Source organism: Seriola aureovittata, chromosome 9 (assembly GCF_021018895.1).
Source record: "Seriola aureovittata isolate HTS-2021-v1 ecotype China chromosome 9, ASM2101889v1, whole genome shotgun sequence".
Taxonomy (NCBI): domain Eukaryota; kingdom Metazoa; phylum Chordata; class Actinopteri; order Carangiformes; family Carangidae; genus Seriola; species Seriola aureovittata.
The window spans coordinates 21,958,985-21,973,216 of NC_079372.1; the positions used below are offsets into that span (position 1 = coordinate 21,958,985).

Below are 14,232 nucleotides of genomic sequence, written 5' to 3' on the forward strand. Positions count from 1 at the left end.
CATTTCCATGGCAACAGAGCCCTGACTAGGACTCTTTGTTCTTTACACTGTCAGCATATACAGCCTGTGAATGAATGTAGCCGATGCACCGAAGTACACACGCTGCATCTTAAGTGTTCGGTCTCCAGTGAAACATTTTAGCGACATATTTTTTGATGTCCAGGGACGTTCAGTTGCAAACAAAACATCCTCTGGTACTAATATAGCCATGTAAGAGATGAGCTAAAAAAATAACCTCAAAGAAAGAACCAATCAAAGAACAAACAGTCTGGAGACCACGTTATGTAACAGAGTGAACTTCAGTAAGTCTCAGCTTTACTATAGATGTATGTGAGGAAAGGGAGGAGCCCGGGCCCTTCACCACACACAATAATATAGTGAATACAGGATAGTAGGATACAGTAACAACTGAAATGTAAACATAAAAATAGATATGTTCAGTTTAGTGTAGTGTAGTGTAGCTTGTTAGGACCCCCTGCCGGGTGAGACTGGCGCTTTGCAGTCTGAATCCCAAGGTGACTCAATGAGCACCGTCATCCCGAGGAGAACAGTCTCTTTCTCGCCGCCTCTGTTGTCTGTAGTGTTTTGAAATATGTTATAATTCCTTGTGGAAGATAAAATGTAGTCTCAGAGTTGAAATATAATAATCTGTTGCTGCTGGTTTGTTTGAGGCTGAAAACATAATGAATACTTTTTATGTTTTACCAGACAGTTTCACAGCAGCACTGCCTCTGTGGACTCTGGGTTCTTATGTTCGCAGATACATCACCACATTTCAGTAAGAACTAATATATGTACATGAAAATGAACAGAGGCAATGTGGTCTATATTACATTTTTAATATACCGTATATTACAAATTGGAAAATAGGTTTATCTTTTACTACACTCACTGTCACTGTGTTAGATTTCTTCCCCTGAAAAAGTCTGTGTGTACATCTCTGATTATTGAGCCCAGCGTTTTTGTATTTGGAGCACATTCTTCTTAATGTTTGTGCTTTTTCTCCATTATGAGCTTTGTCCTTAGGGGCTGCCATATGAAATACAGACAGTGTTCAGTTGGTACTATCTGAATGAATGAATCAATCAAATTAACTTTTAAAACAGTGTAATTCAAAGTCTTTGTCAGTGCAGAACAGGTCATTACCAAAACAATACCTGTTTATTTTTGATAAGTGAACTTGTTAATAGAGTTGTTTTAGTTTGACCCCTCTGTATCACCAGACCTGCTCCATTCAAATGAATGTGGAGGCTGCGTTTTGCAAGTTGTCCTCAAAGTGTATTTACATTTGTCAGGTGGCCATAAACATGACTCCAAATGAATGTTACTGTTGCTCTGTCTCTGCTGGATGTGTGAGTGAAGGTAAGCAGGTAGGTACTTTATGATTCCAGAAGGACATGCAGGCATCCAGTTGCTTACATGATACACATAAAACCCTCCACCTACCACAATATAAGAAACAAAGAATCAAAAATCAGAAACAAGAACACAAAAGGTAAAAAAACAGAATAGAAACCGGCATCAATAATTAAATAGAAACAAATCACCTGCTCAGCAGTAAATGTTCCACGTCATAGAGGTAGTGCAGAATATAAATGTGCACGTCTGTGAAATAGAAACTGATTAAGCTATCACGTTCACTGGATCAACTTTATAAGGCCATGATGATATGTGATGTTTTGAGCTTCAACACTGTCACAGCTTGTCCATCACATCCTTCCACCGTATATCTCTCAATGCTCCCTCTTAATTAACCCTTGACGAATCAACAGTGATTGTGTGTGCGAGTTAAAGACTAACCTTTCCGTGTGTGTCCTGTCTTACAGAAAGCCTACTGTGGCCACTGTAGTGAAAGGATATGGGGGCTGGGCAGGCAGGGCTACAAGTGTATCAACTGCAAACTGCTGGTCCATAAGCGCTGTCACAGACTCATCCCTCAGACCTGCCAAAGGCTTATGGTGAGTATCTCATCATGTCCCGAGCAGCGGGAAGCACAGCGTCAGCCTGTCACAGCAACACCAACACAGCCTCTTAAATCAAGCTTACATATAGTCCACGTGAAGGATGGAAGATTTGATTCCCCCAGCGGGAGAGTATTATGTGGTAAAAACATGTCTCACATATATATACTATACATTTTCATGACTCTCCTTTATATTTCATTTTAGACAACCATTTATTTGGGTTTAAAGCATCATTTTGGCCTTATATTCATAGTTCTGGTCATCATCACTGTTAGTTATTGAACATTACAGTTGCTATAGAAATGAGAAAGAAGCACAGGCTTATGAAGTCTCTTTCCTGTCTTTATTCAAGAGTGTGGTCTTTCATTAACCCTTCATCTCATCCTCAGACTGTGTAAAGTTAACCCTGCCCTCTCTCTCTCCTATAGAAATCCTGCTCACCTGCATTCAGATACACTGTTGCTGCACAAACATCCCGCACTTCAGTTTAAGGGTTAGAAACACCCCGGCGTCCTTTTTGTTGTTTGTTGCCTAGCAACAGTGTTCACATAATCAAGCGAAATTCACATTTGAAAGCCAAGCATATTATTATGGATACCCATTAAATCTGAAGAGAGTGACAGCTCGGTTAAAATGAAGTACTGACCCGAGGTCCTTGGCCTGACTTGTCCTCGAAGCTGGTTAAACAGTAACAGCCAGAAAGGGAGCGCACCTGCAGGGAGACAGTGACGATTTAATCGGTCAATGTCATACCTGGTTGGGTGATTTTAACATTTGAGTCATTTCGCAAAATATCCGAGAATGAGCAGCAGTATCTGAGTGCAGGCAAATGCTTTTGTGCACATAAACAGAGACTATTTGACAGAGAGGAAAGTGTTTTGAAAGAAAGCAAAATCTGAATGTGAAATGAAGAATTAGTGAAAGATCACGGTGTTGAGTAAAGATAGGAAAGAAAATATGACTATGAGTTTAACCAGATTAACCACTTCATACAGAGATAAACTCCAAAGTGTGAACACCTGAAACTTTGTGCGCAAGTTCAGCAGGTCAGAGCTGAAGCCTGAAGTGAGTCTATAAACTGCGTTGTAATAAACTGAAATAATCCTGCAGTGGGCTCAGGGTTGTTCAGGTAACTGAAAATCAGACTCTTCTACTTCTTTTCAGAGGCAGACATAAAATCTGTTCTGCTCTTACTACTTAAGTGAAGTGAAGTGATCTTCATGTAAAGTTTTACTGAAGGGAAATGAGTGTAGCTCACCCTCTGTGCACGAAAAACATTAATTACATTTCAACACCTGCTCAGTTTTGTACAGTTTTCTGTGGCCAGAACCCTAAAGCGCCCACGCTGCACTGAGTGTTGCTCACTGTACTTTTTAGTTTAGTCTGAAAAATAGTTTGCACTTTGATTTACATCATTTAACCTCCTTAGTGTCTCTGTGACCCGCATCTCACAGTCACTGGCAGCACACAGCTGTATTAACGAATAATTAGGAAATGTGTAATTGTTCCCCTGAGTACGTGCTGTAAGCTGCTGAAAAATCAAAGAGATCAATGTGTTCAAGCACAAGTCTTTGAACGTCTCCTGTCTTTCTGCAGCTCGTTCTCCTGTTCTTTTCTCCCATTCTATTGAAATGAGACTTCAAGTTTAGTGACAGCAAATCAGTGTGCTCCATGCAATCAATCCATCTGACCACAAGGCAAAACACAAACATCCAGAATTCAAACCTGACAAGGAAATCAATGCAGTCAATACAATCCTTGCTCTGGTACTGGGTGAAGTGATCACAGCTTCAGCTCGGTATCTTCAGCGCCTGATAAGTGACTTTGCAGCTCGATAAGATGAATTCTTTCTCCAGTAAAACTAACACTTTGTCATTAGAGTCTCGGAGCAACAGCGTTTCTCTACATTAGCTTAGAGCAGACTTCTCCTTCGTCCTTGCAAACATGATTCATTATAAGCTCTTCCAGGAGTGTAAAAGCCTGAGTGGATATTTCAGCGGGTATTGGGGGGAATGTGTTAGGGGATATTTAAGTGGATTTTTTGACTTCTTTCTTCAGGATCCAGTCATGCCATCGCAGGAGCCCCCTTCAGATGCTAAGAGTGAAGAGGTGGACCTTCCACCAGATGATACAGAGGACACAGATGGAAGTAAGACACTTTCTTTCTTATTTTTTGAACAAGGGAGTTGACAGCAGCCATGTTATTGGCTCCAGTTTTTTGTAATGTCTCAGATCTATCATGCACACACCACAGCATTTTCAGCAAACCACTTATTATGAGCGATCTTTTCCTTCTTTTTTGTTACATGGAGCCGGGAGTCAGTAAGTACGACTATCACCATGAAAACATGGCTTTTAGTTCAGAGTCAGCCTGGGGATAGTGTTGCTAACTTTTTAGGATTGAAATAAGTCAGACTTTATTGTTGTGAAACTGTCCAAACGGCACAGACATCTCTGACTCGGTGGCCATTTACATCCGCAATCCACAATCTGCTCTTCACATTGAAGTAGCACGACAGTGACACCTGTATCACAGCAGCAAACACACAGGCATACGTGACTTAACACAGCTCCTGTGACTTTAGAGTGAAGAGTTATGGCAGTATTTTTTTCCGTAGTTGTACATTTGAAGACACTGTGTGTACTGTAAACTCCATGCACAGTACAGTATATACAGCAGTGCATGGCTACCAGAGTGGGATCAAGGAGCCGTCAGGGACTCTTGATGTAAATCCTGGAGTCTCAGACTAATGAATAATAGAACTTTGTTGAAAAGATTCACTGTAGACCCTGGTAGCTTAAGCTCACATTCACTATCATTGCTTATGTAACACTGACTCTCCACTGTTATCTAACCACATTACTGCTCTCTGATGGGATCCCATAGAACAGAGCCTTAAATCCTATTATAGGAGACTGAGGACTGATGTGCTGGACTGTTTGGGGGTCCCTGCTATGAGATGTTCTGGGACCCCATGCGGATTGACCTAGTTTGGTGTTTCCTGTGGATGGCCAGACTTTATTGTGTCCTCTACCTCCCTCTGCTGGCCAGGAGATGAACAACATGTTAAAGCAATAAGTGCAGGTTCAGTTCTGTTCCATTGCAAGTGTCTCATAATTCAATTACTGTGTGTATCTGTTTTTTGCAGTACCTTTTTTACCGCACAACTGTACAGTGGATAAAACAGAAGATGCAGATACAGAGGTGAGAAGGTTTTTTTTATTTTATCTATTCATTTAATAGAGAAGATGCTATTTAACATAGTTCCAATACAGAGCATGACACTGATGTGTTGCACAGAGGGTTTATAGCTGTGGCTAATTGTTAACTCTTGGCCCTAGTTGGCTTTCAATTCATACTTTCCAAACAATTTTAAACAGATACAACACTACAACAACAACAAACACCACTATGGAATTTATTTCATCATTCATATAATAGATAATAATCTGAAGTTTCTTAGAGTTGATAAAATAATCATCCTTTGAATATCATACACACATCACATATTTGGAAAAAGCCATAAATCATTTTGTGTTTGAAATTATTTAAAAAGTATTTTTATGTGTGATCATTCTTCTGCCTAAAATAAATTCAGTCTAATTCAAACTAAAACTCTTAAGGTTCATATTTATTTTGACTGTATCAACACACTCCTCTTCCCCCTGCAGGACATCAAAGCAGTAGTGGACGGCATTGACGGCATCAAGCTGTCCCAGGGCCTGGCTCTTGGGCTGGGTGACTTTGACTTGATCCGGGTGATCGGGCGTGGCAGCTACGCCAAGGTCCTGCTGGTTCGGCTAAAGAAGAACGAGCAAGTTTACGCCATGAAGGTGGTGAAGAAGGAGCTCGTCCACGATGACGAGGTGAGGCACTGATGAAACAGGGACATAGCTACACGCAAGGTACTTAGAGCTGCTTGATGCTGACAGACGGACCAGATCGTGGATACACTTGTTACCACACTAAACATGAACCATCTCTGCTCCTGTCTCAGAGCGGCATTTGCCAATATGTCTTTATTTTTCTCATTTAAATGAGATAAACAAGATAAAAGATCACAACTAGGCTTCATTTGAAATGGACAGACAATACAGACACTTAGTGTAAGTGGTCACTGTGTGAGACCATGGCTCATCTACAACATTAAAGGAAGAGAAAGTGGAAGCCGCTTCACTCAGGTCAGCGGTTAGACTGAACCTGAGGAATCTTTGAGTGCTGTCTCACCAGAAGATAATTCTGGGTTTTATTTTTTAAATGACATTTTTCCATTATTTCTATTACAATAACATTGTACTCGCCAAAGTAATGGCTTAGTTCTGCAAACACAAGTACATTACTACAACAAAGTCCAACAGGTGAAGAAACAGGAGCAGCTAAACGATCAGACAGTTTTCTTCCACATTATCAAAACCACCTTATTTCCAAGTGAAACTGAAAGTTGCACTGGGGGGTGGAACTCGTTTCAAGACACAAAAGGTGATGATGTGTAGGGCTTCTGCACTGATTCAAGATGGGTGAAAGGGAAATCAGTGAGTCTAATGTGTTTTATAGGTGAGGAGATGAATTTTAAATACCTTTTGAATCACGCTTTCAGTACACGCTCTTAGACTTAAAGGATTGCTGGTTTTGGATTACATCGTCTATTTAATTGCTTTGACCTTGCATCTCAAGGAGGCAGCCCCTGATCAGCCGGACAGAATGAAAAGCAGCAGCTCTGGGGCGGGGGTGGCACGGATTGAGAACTGCTGGGGCTATTTAACAGGTCTAAGTGCAGCGATCAGTGAGGAAAGGAAGGATCGAGGTATAATGTGAAGGGCAGAGGTTGGTGGAAGGAGGATGGAAATATAACAGTGAAAGATGTTTGGGGAGATGGAAAGCAGGAATGAGTGAAAAAGACTGAGTCAGAAACTAGTTGGAGCTTCTGAAAGGAAAGAGGAAAAAGAATGGGGTGGGGGGGGGGCAAACTAGGGTTGGAAATGACACAAACGTGGCAGAGAGCTCATAAATTGAAAAAAAAGGCTGAGGAGGAAGCAGGAGTCAGTGAGTGGGTGACTCACAGGAGATGATAAAATCCGGGTATCTTTTTTGGAGTGATGAATCGCCAGATGAACATGACGTGAACTTCATTTTAAAGAGGAAGAGACTGCATCATGCTCTTACAGCAGGAAATACACAGACACACACATCATTCACATTATATATTTATTATTAATGTGAGTGCAGCTGGAAGAGCGCAGTGTGTCCTTATTTCCATGGTTTAAGAAACAATTTATTTGGAAGTGTTCATGGAGAAAAACTATTACAACACTTCCATGTTTAGTCTCTTAAAGGGTGAATTCACCCAAATTACAATTAAACATTTTCACATGCCTCCTCCAATGAAATAGGGGGAAATAGCTAGCCTGCACGTACTAACACCTTTACAGCTCCCTGATGAACATGTTGCATTGCATTAGTTTAATTTGCACACAAACAGAAATGTACAGCAATAATTTACAGTTTTAGGGGGAGTTACATGCTGGAACTATTTCTTGTCAAGCAGCAGTGTATCCTTCCACCTAGCACTGCTGGATGCAGTGAATGTATTGTATCTGCTCTCTTTCCTCCTGCACCCCTTCCCTCCCCCTCCCCTCTCTCTCTGAATGCTGCACACAGTCACTGCATCCAAATGTTAAAAAAATGAATTTTTCACATTCCTGTTTGTGTACAGATTAAACTATTGAGCAACATGTTAATGAGCTTTAAAGAGGTGCTGCGAGTTGTATTTCTGAACCAAATAATTCAAAACTCATAAGTTGGAAAGCAAAAGTCTGTGAACTTAAGTTAACACAACTTCTGTAAGACATCTTCAGACTCAGTGTGTCCTCGATGGTCATACTATTCATCCCAAATTAGTCAGGCCGCGCTTCCGTTCCATTATTTCATTTTGCAAGGACACTTTGGGAAAGAATTCAAATCATCTTTTATTATTGGACACTGAAGAAAAGCAACACCATAAAAAAGTTTATTGAGAAAAAATAATGAAATAACAGAACTGAAGTATGTGATCTTGGGCATTTTAATCATCTGTACCTCTTGTGAAATTACGTGAAGGCTGCTGCACCTCTGATCGTTCACTATTATAGTATAAAGGAAAGGAGAGTGTGTTTATCCTGCACAGTTCATTTACTGAACTCGTCACAATGTGCTTTGTGTACACATTAAAAGAATCAAAGACAAAGTTGCATGAGAGCGATTGTACGGAGATGAATAGGACCTGATAAAAGAAGAGAGCTGAAGCGTATACTGCCACTAGATGGTGCTGTTGCTCAACATATAACTCCTTAAAAAAAACACGGACCCATGGACTCATGTATCCACACTGTCCAGGGGAACTGCATCATCCAGCATCTGCACAACTAACTCAGGACGACATAGATGATGTCGCAGGCTTCATCATCATCATCTTTTTTTGGTTTCCACAGAGAAACACTTGATACTTAAATCCAGTGTTAAAAACCAAATTTTCTATGAACAAAACAAAACTGATTCCATAAAAGATTTGAGGAAATCATTGTATTCTATCAGTGTTTTGAGTGAACATCCCATTTTCATTTTTAATGGCTATATTCGTGTACATTAATTTAATAATTCATCTTTGCAGTAGTCTAATGCCTCACATCAAAGGAAGCTTGTAAGAGCTGACTACAAACTATTAAAGGAGATGAAATGACCAACAGGAGATGTGTTGTGATGGTGAATTCTGCATAATTATAAATTCCTTAATTAGTAATGAGTTGACCAGAAGGAATTTGATATCATGTTCACAATATGGGGTCTCTATTGTGGTGCTATAAATTAAGCATACGGTGTCGGAGCGCAGCATGGGGAGCTCAGAATTCAGACACTCTCTGTTTTAGCTTACATAAAACATAAACCATCTTCAACTTAATGACACTTTAAATCAGCATCAAACATCCTCACCTCAGGCTAAACTTGAACAGCTCTCTGCAACTGAAGTATGAGCAATTAAAACCACAGAGGACTCATAATAATGATACACTCTGGATATTCCAGAGAACGGATTTCTGAATAAAGATACTGTAGGTTTATAAATATCTGTATTTTACGTATTACTCTTTGTGCTTTGTGACATCTGATTTGGAAAGGAGATATAGGAATAAACTTTATTCATTCATTCATTATTAAGGACACAGCTCAAGGAAAAGAGGAAAAAAAGAAATCCACACAAAAACAAAACAAACAACAATAATCAGACATTTACATTTAGGCATCTAGAGCAGTGGTTCTCAAACTTTTACACATCAAGGACCTTTATACTGACACATGGACTTCCTTGAAGTGTTTGAAACCCATGACCAAAACAGTCACACATTCTGTCATTGTGTTATTGATGGATGGAATTTAAATGAAATAAATGATTCCCTTTTTGCTGGGGAAGCCAAGATATTCACATGGAACAGACCAGATACTGAATTTCCAGAAAACCAGGATTCTCACTAGAAATCTAGAAACCCCTCTTTGATATAATTTGTTAAATAATACTCTTACTTTACTTATTTGCATATTAATCTATTTGTATTAATAATAATCCAATAACATATGATATACAGTCCCAGTTACACCTTTGCAGGAAAAATCCAACTTGTTTAAAGCAATCATCACACTGAGGTTGAGCTGATGTTTTATATCAAACATTACAATTTTAATCACAACAAAAAACTCAAACAGGCAAGTGAGTGAGTGTGTGATCACACACTGTGCCGAGAGACTCAGGAAGTAAGACAAGTAGGTGTCCAGCTCCAAACCTAAAGGTGAGGTGCTCAGGTCTTACCATTAATGTAATACTAGTGTAATACCACTACTGTATTTGACTGTGTCCAAACATTTAGTCAAATGCCTCGACAAATGTGGATTTTGCTTTTGGGTTTACTTCAAGGTTGTCCTTCTACACTTAGAACACATTAAGGTTATAAAAGAGCAGCTCTGTCTGTATGTCATTTCGTCAAACACTCACTGGTGGTTTTCAAGACAGGCTTGGTGTTTATGCAGCAAAACAGTCTGAGGATAATCTTGAGTGAGAGGAGTGTTGTCTGGAGTAACTGCATTCTTTATCTGCGCTGTGGTCTCTCTCTATCTGTCTGTGGAAGTGTATTGATCAGACAAATTGATTGTTAATACATTATCTTTCCTTCATGCCATCTCTGTCTCCGTCTGTCTCGCCTCATCTCACCAGGATATCGACTGGGTGCAGACAGAGAAGCATGTGTTTGAGCAGGCGTCCACCAATCCCTTCTTAGTAGGCCTGCACTCCTGTTTCCAGACAGAAAGTCGGTAAGAGCCTGAAAAGGGTGAAACTCTGTGAGAGCTCGCACTTTACTTCTCACACAGCTCACAGCACGTGACAGAAATTTACAGTAATGTAACATATTAGTTTGATGAGGGTCTGCACTTCATTAATGCATGAGGTTGGTGTATTTTTTATGAGTTTATTATCATCAACAAATCCCATGGAAATGAATGTCTCTTGTTAACTATTGTTTGTGTAACAGAAGCCTGACATCCTATGCCTCTGTCTCATGGAGCTCCACTGCCCTAAAACTACTGTGATGCTTTCAGTTACTTGTACTTCATCAGGGCATGATGAATCTAAGAGCTTAGAACATCCTGTTAAAATGTGGATTGTAGCAGCACTTTGCTATGATGGATTATATTATAAGTCCCATATTTTACACTTTCCCTGTGTGTTGATCCGTAAGAAGATATATTTTTGGTTTTAAGAATCATAAACCACTCTGACTCTGAGCCTGTTTTCTGATTGGCTGACTGTTTTATGAATGGCCGATTTCACGTAAGCACTCGGTTGGATGGTGGGTCCAGGTGGGCTGGGCTTAAGGCGTGGCTGAGGGTGGTCACTGCTTCATTATAACATCACTAAGTAACAGACGTCCTGACGGCTCGTTTCAAGGCTCAGTTTCTGAACACAGTCTGTGTGTATTTCTCTGTGGACTGAGCGCTTTGATTCTTTCACATAGAACCTAGACCTGCTTTATAATCAAAAAAGATATGGACATCTCACTTTATACAATATGGGACCTTTAATATGCTTTAAGGCCATATTTTGTGCACTTCAACAGTTTCAACAATGTTTCTTCCCCTTATATCCTATACTTATAAGTATAGTATATAGAAGTATTATTCTGATCTTCTGATGGCTTCTACATTGCTTTACCCTCGGTTTTTACATGCATGGAAAAACACAGGTGTGCTCTGTTTGATGTCATTGTAAGTTTCTTTGTCAAACATTTGCCTTGATGAAGGTCTCTTCATCAAAAGCTTGGCTTCATTATGAAATACTTGCCTTGGAAGTGTGCAGAGTGTTCTATTCTCCATTTTAGATATTTTTAGCCAATGTGCTGCTGCAGAGACGTGCTGCAATCTTCTCAAAAGCATGTCCAAAAACTATTATATAAAACAGCCATATGAAATAGTGAACAATACTAGACATTCAGTAGACATAGCGAGACAGAGGCATTATATTTTGAGGTTGTCTGTCTGTCCATTCGTCCCACTCTCATAAATGTGATATCTCAGTTATACTTTGAGGGAATTTCTTCAAATTTGGCACAAACATTCGTTTGGACACAAAGATTGACTGATTAGAATTTGATCATCAAATGTCAAAGGTCAAGTTCACTTTGACCTTACAAAACATGTTAAGGCCATAACTCAATAACTTAACAAGAACCAACCCATAATTCCCTCTAGCACTCATTCTGTAGCATTCATTAGAGACATTTTTGTTGGTAGAATCATATTTAAAGATACAGAATAATTCTCAAGGAACAGATCCATTTAAATCAAAGAGACATAAACAGACAAAGCACATGTCCCATTTTATATCTACTATACTGAAGACCTTTTTTGTCTGCGTATGTGTGTATTTTTAAAATTTTTCAAAACTCTTTAGTGTTAACATTTTTAAAAGATTCCCTGTATACTGATGCATTTTCCCATTATGCTCTGGTGTCCAGGTTATTTCTGGTGATTGAATATGTGAATGGCGGGGACTTGATGTTTCATATGCAACGACAAAGGAAGCTCCCAGAAGAACATGCGAGGTAAATATCCAGATATTAGCACATCTGTTTACATACATGATTAAAAAGTCCCAGTCCAGAATTCAAGCATCTGTATTTAAGTAGATAGTCTTTAACTGTGTTACTTTCACATGGAAAGGATCTTAACTCATACCAGAGGTGCATGTATAAGTAGCATTTTTAAAGGACCAGTGTATAGGATTTGAGGGAGGCGGAATTGAATATAATATTAATAATTATGTTTTCATTAGTGTATAAGCAGCTGAAACTAAGAATCATTGTAGGTTCATTTGCTTAGAATGAACCCTTCGTATCTACATGAAGAGCTGGTCATCTTCCATGGAAGCCATGTTGCACATGTTTCTACAGTAGCCTAGAATGAACAAACCAAACACTGGTTCTAGACGGGATCTTTTGCCTTGTCACATGGCCTGAAGTCCACCGTATTTTCTTTTGCATGCTTGGAAAGGGAGGGTTGAGGGGCAGGGTATCCAGTAGGTTACAATCTGCTACCTCACCACTAGATGTCACTAAATATTACACACCGATCCTTTAAATGTAACTGAAGTGGAGTGCTGTTCTCAAATGTTCAGACTGTTTTAAAGATAGCAGGACTAAGTTGAGGTACTGCAGTGAGGCCTCCAGGAATTGGCTGCATGACCAGGGCATGACAGACAAGAGGGTGAATTTATAACTGGGTCTTGGTTGAGTTGACATGGCAGAGTCAGCCGGCTACACAGGAAACACATCCATGCTATTTGGGCAGACTGACTGAACTTCCTCCAGGTGGTTCCTCTGTACTTCACGTGACAGTGTTATGTGAAGGGCAGAGTGTGTGCACTGTAGTTGTTGTCTTTCAGTTAGAACAAAAAGCATCAGTTTGAAAGCATGTTGTTTTTTAGTGTGGGACAGCTGTAGTGGGTGTGCATCTCTGAAGATGCTTTTATATTCACCTTCTTTGCACTCAGTCTAAACTGTTCCTCAACAGCATACTTCCTCTAAGTACTCCTCACAAACCTAGGCTTAATGGGAACCTTTAGCAGCATGGATGTGGCAATGCTGCCAAAACCCAACTTAACACTCTTTTTTTCCCAACTCTGAGAAATATAATGAGCACCCATAATTCATTGTGCCAGTCTACTTGCAGGGCACTCCAACTGCGGCTCTGATAAATGCAGGATCAAAGGCTGGGTAATTTAGAGAGGCACTGTTGGGCCCCAATCGGCCCCTGCAATCTGTATTCTGGAGACAGTGGCTGTACATATGCAAAGCAGCATGTTAATCACTCATAATGATTGTACATATTCATGAGCAGTGCTCTTAGAGAGAGCCCTGCTGCATTCCCCCGTGCAGTGGGGGAGGCGGGCCGGTGGGCGACGGATGGTGCTGCCGATAGGACGCAGCTTCTATCAGTCTGATGCCAGCAACGAAACAACGCTGTACAATGAGGGCTGTCACAGTGAAAACGTGGGGGAGCAATGTGGGATTTGTGATTTCTCTGTCAAACATTGCTTCACGACAGTCTTTCCCTCAGTGTTTGACAATCGTGGATTTACAACAGGCAGACGGAGAGAGAGGCTCATCAGTGTTAATGAAGGCTTATCTCCCAGAGACAGAATACACACTACCTACACATGGAGAGGAAACATGCTACTGACTCACCGAAGAGGCACACAGTACATCTAGTCACTGTTAAAGCATTAGTATGTAAAGAGTAATGTTGACTTTAAATATTTTCACAGGATCAGAATAAATAATCTTGATAACTTAAATATACTGATTTAAAGTCCTTTAAACGTCAGAACTCATTGATAAACTAGACGTAAACAAATGTGTTGCATGTTCATTATATATTTTTGTATTTCTGTATTTTGTTTGCTTTATAACAAACCAAATACAGGGAAATTACGTCGAAGCACAGTGACAGTGTGCTGACAGTTTCCCAACATTTAATAAAAGTTACATAAGTGCCCCCTAGATCCTGCATTGTTCATTAAATCCTCAATATGTATGTGTTGGATAGAATGAACAACATACTGGAGAATCTTGCTGTTCTTCGAGCTTTGCTAGTAGTGGGGCTAACATTGTCATGCACAAATTAAATTAACAAAATTAAAGGTCTCAAAGTTTTATTTTAAGTGTTGATCCATAAGGACATATATTT

At 39.9% G+C, this 14,232-nt stretch overlaps 1 protein-coding gene across 1 annotated transcript in view; it reads left to right on the top strand.

The window, feature by feature from the left end:
- The window catches only part of prkcz (protein kinase C, zeta), a 105,903-nt gene that overhangs the window by 61,647 nt on the left and 30,024 nt on the right, over positions 1 to 14,232 (top strand). Inside the window, exons 6-11 of the mRNA XM_056384340.1 lie at positions 1,827 to 1,958; positions 4,023 to 4,113; positions 5,114 to 5,169; positions 5,637 to 5,831; positions 10,205 to 10,302; positions 12,003 to 12,089. Of these exons, the coding sequence (XP_056240315.1) occupies positions 1,827 to 1,958; positions 4,023 to 4,113; positions 5,114 to 5,169; positions 5,637 to 5,831; positions 10,205 to 10,302; positions 12,003 to 12,089 (659 nt within the window). The remainder of the gene's footprint in view (positions 1 to 1,826; positions 1,959 to 4,022; positions 4,114 to 5,113; positions 5,170 to 5,636; positions 5,832 to 10,204; positions 10,303 to 12,002; positions 12,090 to 14,232) is intronic.